The sequence below is a fragment of the Primulina tabacum genome, chromosome 11 (genome assembly GCF_025594145.1).
Source record: "Primulina tabacum isolate GXHZ01 chromosome 11, ASM2559414v2, whole genome shotgun sequence".
Lineage (NCBI taxonomy): Eukaryota > Viridiplantae > Streptophyta > Magnoliopsida > Lamiales > Gesneriaceae > Primulina > Primulina tabacum.
The window spans coordinates 33950059-33959889 of record NC_134560.1 but is presented as its reverse complement, the minus strand read 5'-3'; the positions used below and the strand labels follow the sequence as shown (position 1 = coordinate 33959889).

General features: G+C 38.9%; 1 protein-coding gene across 1 annotated transcript; it reads right to left on the bottom strand.

Annotated features, from left to right (window-relative positions):
- Positions 1–5147: 5147 nt before the first annotated feature.
- LOC142519288 (potassium transporter 5-like) lies at positions 5148–9017 on the bottom strand. The gene is made up of 9 exons (XM_075622257.1): positions 8758–9017; positions 8470–8692; positions 7884–8132; positions 7752–7790; positions 7412–7672; positions 7256–7308; positions 6989–7103; positions 6653–6907; positions 5148–6341 (listed from the first exon to the last, which is right to left on the bottom strand). Exons 1-9 carry the CDS (start codon positions 8923–8925, stop codon positions 5263–5265), a joined length of 2442 nt encoding a protein of 813 aa, XP_075478372.1. The 5' UTR covers positions 8926–9017; the 3' UTR covers positions 5148–5262.
- Positions 9018–9831: the final 814 nt, after the last annotated feature.

Genomic DNA, 9831 nt, shown 5'->3' with positions numbered 1-9831 from the left:
CTATGGAAGAAAAACCTTCGATGAACTTCCTGTAATAACCTGCCAGTCCAAGAAAGCTCCTGATGTCTGTGGCGTTCTTAGGTTTTGACCACTCTGTAATTGCCTCAACTTTCTTGGGATCGACTGATACTCCTGCTTCCGAGATCACATGTCCTAAAAAGGATACACTCTTAAGCCAGCACTCACATTTCTTAAACTTAGCATATAGCTCTTTCTCCCTCAGTGTCTGTAGTGCAAGGCGGAGGTGCTCTTCATGTTCTTCCTCGTTGGGAGAATAAATGAGGATGTCATCAATAAATACCACTACGAACTGGTCCAGAAATGGTTTGAACACTCTGTTCATTAGGTCCATAAAGGCTGCAGGCGCATTAGTCAACCCAAAAGGCATCACTGTGAACTCATAATGCCCATATCTTGTCTGAAAAGCTGTTTTGGAGATATCTTCAGCCTTGACCTTCAGTTGGTGATATCCAGTCCTCAGATCCAATTTAGAAAAGATGGCGGCTCCTTTAAGCTGATCAAACAGATCGTCTATCCGAGGTAGAGGGTACCTGTTCTTGATTGTGATCTTGTTCAATTCTCTGTAATCGATGCACAATCTCATACTACTGTCTTTCTTCTTTACGAAGAGTACTGGAGCTCCCCATGGGGACACACTAGGTCGAATTTGCTTTTTGTCCAGCAATTCTTGGAGTTGCTCTTTTAGCTCCTTGAGTTCCGCTGGCGCCATCCTGTAAGGTGCTTTAGAGATTGGTGCTGCACCAGGAACCAGATTAATTTCGAACTCAACTTCGCGGTCCGGAACTGTCCCTGGGAGTTCTTCTGGGAAAACATCCGAGAACTCACATACTATTGGGATGTCTTCTATCCTCAGTTCGACTTCTCCTTGCACTTCGTTGATCATTGCTAGATAGATGTCTTCTCCAGATTTCATGGCCTTCCATGCCTGGGAAGCGGAAAGGAGTGATTTTCGTTTCTTGGATTTACCATGATACACGATCTCTGCCTGATTTGGGGTTCGGAGCTTAACTCTTTTCCCTTTACAGTCCACTATGGCATTATTACTGGCTAACCAATCCATCCCTAAAATAATGTCGAAATCGACCATAACCAATTGTATCAAGTCGGCACTGAAAGTCTGATTAGCGATACCGATCTTACAATCCTTGTGAATTTCATGAGTTTCTATGGTCTTACTCGTAGGTGTAGCTATCCGAAAAGGTTCAGTTAGAGATTCGGGCTTAAGTCCTACTTTCTTAGCAAACCTTTTAGACACAAAAGAGTGTGTAGCACCACAGTCAAACAATGCATAAGCAGGTACTTTTTGAAGTAAGATGGTACCTGATACGACTTCATTGGCGTCATCTGCCTCTTCTTGGTTCATAGCGAACACCCTGGCATTAGGCTTATTCTCCTTTGGTTTCCTCTCGTCTACCTCCTTGGATAGCCTTTGGTTATTCTCAGATAATTGCATGATCACATTCCAGGATTCTTCAATTTTTTTCTTATCCCTCAGTCGGGCTTGACGAGCTTCAGACAGTTCTATGGTGCGTCTATCCACTTCCTCCTTAGCTTGCTTGGCTTGACTCATCGTTATTTGTAATGACTCTCGCAGTTCGCAGTTATGTTCTTTAACGAGCTCGAACATTTGGAAGACCTCGTCAATTCTTTTCTCTGCTGTCTCCAGTTTAGTAGTCAGATTTTCCACTTGTTGCCTCCTCTCAAGATTACTAGCTCTCAGCCTCCTGATAGTCCTATCCTGGTGTCCTATAGCCAATTCCTTTAAATGTATAGCAGCCTGAGCGCGCGTGCGAGGTTGGTGATTATCCAGCTTGGTCGTCTCCCTAAGAGTAATCGGGGTCACTTTCTTACGAGCGGTGACACGGAAACGAGCCATTTCCTAAAACAATAAAGAAAGGAAACGCTCAGAATATCAAAATAGGATAAAATAAATATCAAGAACTAATAGAGCAAGGTATCGAAATTTATATGTATTTTTCGAAAATTTCCGAAAATAGGAGGTTAAAGCTGGCCGGTTGACTCGATGATTCGGCCGAGTTGACTCGCTGGGTTGACTCGCCGGAGTACGGTCGGAGCAGAGGCGTATGTCGGCGACGGGGTAGGGGTTACGGAACCGGTGACGGCATGGCCAGAATCGGTCGGAAAACTGCCTAATTTGGCCGGAACTCGCTCAAAATCGGTCAACTCCCTTGAAATTGGGCGTTTTTGATTTCTTGATCCGATCCCAAAATTGATTGTTGAGAAACGTTACCCATGGTATGTGTATCGTTTGTGTAAAATTAATTTAAAATCGAAGTAGGATTGGTAGGGTAATTGGACAAAACAATATTCGGCGTTTAAGGTTTACACGCCCTATTTCTTAGATCTGAAATTACGGCTTCACCCTAACACTAAATCTGAAATTGGTTGAGGGCTATTATTCGTTTCGTCGAGACGATTTCGGAACTGGTCTCTGATCGAACACACGTTACCGGAATCGGCCGGAATCGGTGGAAAAGCTCGGCGGCGCACGTAAGGTGCTGTTTGGCCGAAATCCGAAATTTTTTTTTTTTGAAACTCGATTCTTCCACTCGGATTTTGAACCTGGCGGCTCTGATACCACTTAAATGGCACGCCCCGAAACTCGGGATTGACACCGGCGTTGTTCATCAACCACACAATCGAAAAACAACCAGCCTCGTAGCACAGTATAAACCGAAACCAGTTTATTTCATAAATTCGCAAAAACAACCATTGTCTTTACAACTGAATAAATTGAATAAATTGCGGAAGCATTTACAATTAAAATAAACCTACTAAAATTCTTAAATCCTTGCAGCAAAATTCTCGAAATTTAAATAATTTCACCAGCCCCAAAATTGATTCGACTCTTCTTCCTCAACTTGTTCCTCTGTTTTATCTTCGGATTTATCTGGGAAGGTTGTAAGGGGTGAGTATTTTGGGAAATACTCAGCAAGTGGGGACCGTTCGAGTACACAACAACATGCATATAAAATTCGAAATACGTACACACACACACCATGCATAAATTGACTCATACCACATCCGTATCATTGACCTGACACTGAGATTCCTCTACTTTCAATGGTTTACTGACGTCAGTCCCTAATTTTTATTCCTCTAAGGGGGCGAGGCCGGATCGGTTATATCCCCACCGTATGAGGGTCATATCATAGTTGGGATTCCCTCCCATATCAAGTTGAATCCTCACAGTGTCAACACAAAACTCATGTACAAATCGTAGCCAGAAGGGGTAGAAGAAGAATTGTACTCGACCGAAATTTCGAAAATACCAAAAATGCATACACCGAAATTACACATTTAAAACAAGCCCACTTACCTTAGATGTAACTCAACCTGAAAAGCTAGCTCGAGGAGGATTGTCCAAGCATATATATGCAACTCTCAGGTATTTTATGCAACCGATGTTGGACAACTAAAACACTCCCCTCACGCCTAAGAATGAATATCTGGAGCGTGAATTCGTTTACAAATGACCCAACTATGGGCAGTCCAACACATAACGATGGAACCTGGGCTTTGATATCAATTGTAGGACTGAGCGCTTTACCAAAAGTTATAGCTGGTAGTAATGGTGCAACTCTAATTTTTAAAACCGTATAGCAGCTCAAGTACTACGGTTCGATCGCTCTATCAAACAAGGACAATTATTGCACCCAACAATCTCTCTCCCATTAATTGCAGTTCTTTCAATCAATGAGAATCGAACCCATGACCTTGGCTCTGATACCAAGTTAATATTAGAACTTGGACTTAACTCAATCCCAAAAGCTAGTTCAAGGGAGAAGGATTGTCCAAGCTCATATATGCAACTTCCAGGCATTTTATCCAACAAACGTGAGACAACTAACCATCTCCTATTTGTTGGGTGTTGAAGTCTATTATCCAATTGAAAAATCTCTTTTCCTTAAACAGTCCAAGTATGCTCGAGAGCTAGTTTTCAAAACAAAAATGGATCTTGCAAAAGCTCTGTCCACTCCAATGTCAACATGACGCAAGTCATCTAAAAGAGATGGTGATCATTGGGGGATGTGACTTGATATCGGAGCACAGTTGGTACTCCTTCAATACTTAGCAATAACCAGACTAGATATAGCTTACAATGTTAATAAAGTTTCTTAGTTTATTCAAGTTCCTCTTTATTCGCATGGGCAAGTTGTTTGGTGTAAACTTCGTTATATAAATGGTACGCTACACTTAGGCATTTGCTTTAGTGTACCCTCAAAGTTTGCTCTTCTTGGTTATTGTAATGTCGACTGGGGAAGTGATCCGGATGGTCGACGTACCTTCTCTAACTTTTGTTGGTTCTTGGAAAATTCACCCATTTCTTGGAGTTCCAAGAAACAATCTGTATCAAATACATAAATTCATTCATTTGATGATTTCATCATTTATTGTTCGTAGTTAAATTCTTTAACTTTGCTCCCACTAAATAATAAAATAAGGTCATTTTTTTAACCAATGAAATATTTTATAAACCAAAATATTTAAATATAAAACGTGAAATAACATATGACATTCAAAATGTATGTAACGTAATCAAATAACCTAACAAAAATATTTTAAATAATCACTTAAATATTACACATCTTTAAGTTTTGACAGCAAAAATATTAACTAAATTTTCATATTTAAGATTCAACTATCTTTTTTTATATTGACAACGTAGTCGATCAGTTCAGTCTGTCTTGTAACATAGTTGAACGACGATAATTTTTGATCAACTTCAATTTGGATTTACTTTTTCCCGCAAACAATTAACTCAATAATTTAATATCCATATGGAGAAACATGAATACATTTTACTTAAAACTAATATACAATGCACAACCAAATTAATTAAGAAACAAAATATATAAAATAAAAAAATAAAAAGCACTCGAGCTCTAAAAATAATATTGAAAAAGACGTGATTGTCAAAGTAAATAAATTGTGCCGCCGATGAAGAATAAAAACACAGGTTTCGATCAAATGAAAGAGACGTCATTGCCAAAGTAAATGAAAATGGAAGAAGACGTAAACGGCTAAGTCAGTCCAGTAATTCAAGAAATCGGTGGACAGAGGCAAAGTGGGTAAATAGAAAGCAACACTTGTGAAGCAGAGACTATAAAGTAAATCAACAATAGGAAACTCACACTTTTACAGATGGAAAAATATAGTAGAACAGATATACATCACTCATAAATAAATACAATAAAAGAAAACATAAATATAATGTATTCAGATTTCATAATTCATTCCAACTTTAAGAAGTCTTGTCTGAGGAATGGCTAATACTTTTCCTCCATTCCTGAAATTCTTCCTAAGGAAACTGTAGAGATAGTTTATTATTATCTTCTTGAGCAGAGAAGAGTCCTTTTTTGCAACCACTTCTGCTTCTCCTATAAGATAAAACACACCTTGATCCATTGCTTTATCAACAAATTGCACATGTTCTTCAGCTCCTTGAATCTGGGCAAGTGGGTTGTTGATCATCCTGCTACCTGAACTAACAGACTGAATCGAACTTGACGAAATACGAGAGGTGTTATTATGTTGATCCGGTGTCGATTGTTCGGTGGGTACCACAACAGAAGAAGAAGACTTTCTCACATTTCCTTCTCCCAATAAGCCAGAATGTGTGATGGTTTTCACCTCATGGCCGTGCCCGTGCATCGGTTCATTTTCAACGACTCCTCCATGTATGAAATGTTCATGCCTTATGAACTCCTTCAACTTATGAACTAGTTGTCGTTCAAATTCGTGTGGTTCCTCAATTGCATCCTTGTATCCATACCTCGCTACACATCGGTAAACATGGTAGTCTCTATGCTCGACTTGTCTAAACAAAAACCGCTCCTCGAGCGCAACGTAGCTGATAGGAATGGCCTTTATCGAGACCATTACTACAACAGAATGAATGCAAGGGACATTAGAAACAAAATGAGAGAATATTGGTGGGATTCCTTGAACAAGTTCTGAATACAGAAGCCCAATGCCTGGTAGCCTCATTATGTCTGTGTTTTTTGCCAAGTCCCTCACATACACACTTGAAACCTTATTTTTCATTTCGAATATGTAACGTTGTTGTTGCGCATAATGCCATGTACCCATTATTATCATAAGCACTAAAGAGAAACCCAATGGGAGGTATCCTCCTTGGGTAAACTTGTAAAGGACAGATGATAGATATAGGATCTCCACCGACATGAAGACCAGGAAGAACAAACAGATCCACCAAATCTTCGTCTTCCATATAAATAGCATTATCAACGTAACGAGAGACGTTGTTATCACCATCACGGAAACAACAGCTATACCTACAATTAATATGAACATTATACTATGTTACTTATCATGTTATATTACTATATATATAAGAAATTCTGGTTATTTAAGAAGTGTTATACAGTACAATTATATATGGTGGGGAAGAAAACATAACACGAGTTACGTTGTTTGGCCATGAAGATTTAGAAACAAACATCAACCCATTTTATTAGTGAAAATGTCCTCGAAAAACTATGATGGGATATAATTCTTTATGAATCATAATAAAACCATATAATAGAAATATCAATACTATTCTTTGAATGCTAATAATAAGTAAAAGTTAGTTTGATGATTTTACCGTAGGCATTGCCGATCCTTTCTGTCGATTTGAAACCAAACGTCACGATGATACAAGCGATCATGAGAATGTAGTTGATATCAGGAATGTAGACTTGTCCTTCATATTTAGCAGAAGTGTGGACAACTTTTACTCTTGGGAAACAACTTAGGCTGAGGGATTGGGAAATGATAGAAAATGCTCCAGATATCATAGCTTGACTAGCGATAATGGCTGCGGCGATAGCCACAATGAATGTTGGCCAATAAAGTGGATCTGTACAATATAAAGTTTGGCATAAAAAGTTGATGAGATTTACACTTGTGTTTCTGTAGGATTATTCTAGAGACAAATTACCTGGTATGGAGGCATAAAACGTGTCCTTCACTTGATCAGGGAACTTGGAAAGGTATGCGGCTTGTCCAATATATGCAGTGAGGAGAGCGGGAAAAACAATTCCCGAGAAGCTAATCTAAAGTGATCAAGCAAAAAGGAAATTCTTCAGACGAAAAGAAACAGATTTCAGTTCAAATAAAATTACAACCAGGCTACATACTATTCATGCCTCGATCGGATTCAAGGATCCACACTAACGATACTCTATATAATGGACTCGCTACTTACTTGTACGGCCGGCAAGTTGAAATGGCCTAAGTCAGCAAACATGGCCTCAGTCCCTGTTGAAAATTTATGAAATGAAGAGACGCCCATGGGTTGACTAGTGAATATCAAACAATTTCCCAGAAGACAAAAGAAGATATATCCATAAACAGATATTACCAGTGATGCAAAGAACAATTCCACCAAGTGATACCCAGGCTGCGTGACCATTTCTTTGGAAGTATCTCACGATGTACATAGGATTGAAAGCTCGCAACACACCGGGTTCATGCTTGAAAAAGTTGTAGACACCGATCCCACTTATTAATAAAAACCATAAGCAGATTGCAGGAGCAAAGGTGGTACCAACTTTATCGGTACCGAATCGTTGTACGCAGAAGATAACAATCAATATCGCGATTGAAATATAGGCAGCGGTATCTGCAAAGTTATATATATGCATATCATTATTCATTAATATGAATCAAGAACACAGAACAAGAATAAAAATTGCACTTACCTTTGTCCACTCCCTTGATTCCATTAACGGCAGAAAGGACTATCAATTCAATCAACAAACGTATTAGCGGAACCACCCGAGTTGATTAATTTAAAAGCCCATTTTTTACGACAATTTAATGAGGATATATACCTGAGATGCAGGGTGTAAGAACACCATCACCAATGACCATGGAAGTCCCAAGAATCGTGCAGAGGAAAAGCACGACTTTAGCAGTCTTGCTCTTCTCAAGCTTCTCTTTGATCTTTTGAGCCCTCTGAAGATGCGTCGATGGAGTTTCGAGTCTGTAGTTTGACAGTTGGGCATCTTCAGGTTGATTTTTCGGTATGAGGCTGACATTCGCATACCTACATATCAAGGAATACAAGGCAAATGTACCCCCTGCAACATGCACACCGTGTGAATTTAATTATCACATCTAGGAGAATCTTATATATTGCATGGATTTGGGAAAATCACAATTTAGTTCCTTAAGTTGACATGTTATGATCCAACTTACAAGATCACTTCTATACGCCATACTAACAATAGTGGCCAAGTTGACTTTTTTGGTATGTATAGGTTAAGTAAGAAATCGTGGGTTTCAATATATAAAAAAATAAAAAAGTTCTACGGAACAACAAATTGGTATCAGCTAAACATACAAAAGAACAAATAAAGACAATTATCTAAGTCTTTTTTAAATTAAAAAATCGAAACAACGGTTTAGATAACATACCATCTCCATGGTCATTAGCCCTCAAAACAAGGAAGACATATTTGATCATAGGAACAAGCACAATGGTATAAATGATGAGCGACAGAGCTCCAAGTATGTCGTCCTTATGCTGAATCTCGTTGGGGAAAGTGGAAGCGTACACATACAACGGCGAGGTCCCGATATCTCCATATATGACTCCCACGCTTTGGAATGCCAAACTAAATGTCCTGACCCAACTCGCCTGCACCATAAAAAAAGATTTAGCAGCCTGGTGATCGATGAGTACCATAACGAGGAATAAAGGACCTGGCGAGAGGAGCCGCCATGTTTGGTAGAGATATTTCCGGCCTCCATGTTCAACGAGTCGACGCGACGGAGCCTGCCCCATGAAGATTTGCGTTCCGTCAAATGGGTGTTTGGTTCTGGTGCTTCTGTCTTCTCAAGATCATGAGAGTCAAATTCCTGGTCCGCCATCGCTATATGTTTCGTCGGAGCTTGCTAGCCGCTGGTGCTGATTTATAGGGTTGAGTCGCTGGTACGTACGTGGACGTGCGTGGAATTTTTTAGTGCATTATTTGTCTTTGACTGATTATTTTAATTGGAATTATGAGGTGTGCCTTGAATATTATAAGTCACTCGCACATCGTAATTGTAACTTTTTTTTTGTCCCATTTGCCATTACGAGACATCCAGATAAAAACAATTAAAAATACATGAAAATATATATATATAAGATTCTCATATGCAAATTTTTTGAAACACATTTTTTATCCGACTCGATCCCTAAAAATTAATATTTTTTATGTGAAAAGTATTATTTTCAATCTAAGTATGAATCGGATAGACTCGTCTAACATATATAGAAAATAAATTTGTATATAAAATATATTAAAATGAATAACAATACTTAGTATAATATACTAAGAAAGAAGATGTCACACTCTGATCATGGATCTGATGGCACTCGTAGGTGAGCGGCGAATCCTCGATTGTAATGTATCGGCTCTTACGTATATCGAAACTACACTCAACCCGACCATTTTATGTCCCTCATGAAATTGGTAAATGAATCAAAGTGCAGTGTTAGTACACAAAGCCTCCATGATGTCCCGGGTCAAAAGGCTAATAGCATACAACTATAATCGCGGATTAAATCATTCGATAAGTGATAACCACTTGGAAAGTTCGAGAGAAAGTTGTTCAGTGTCTCATCCAATGAGCAACTATCTGCATGAATGGAAAAATACATATCCTTACCGAAGAAACATGGAGTTCACATCGCAGATGCAAGTCTCGAGTTCGAGCAACCTTTATCCTTGTTTGTTATGGATGAATCGACTAGGAACAAGCTAGTTTAGAATATACAATACACTTCCTAAT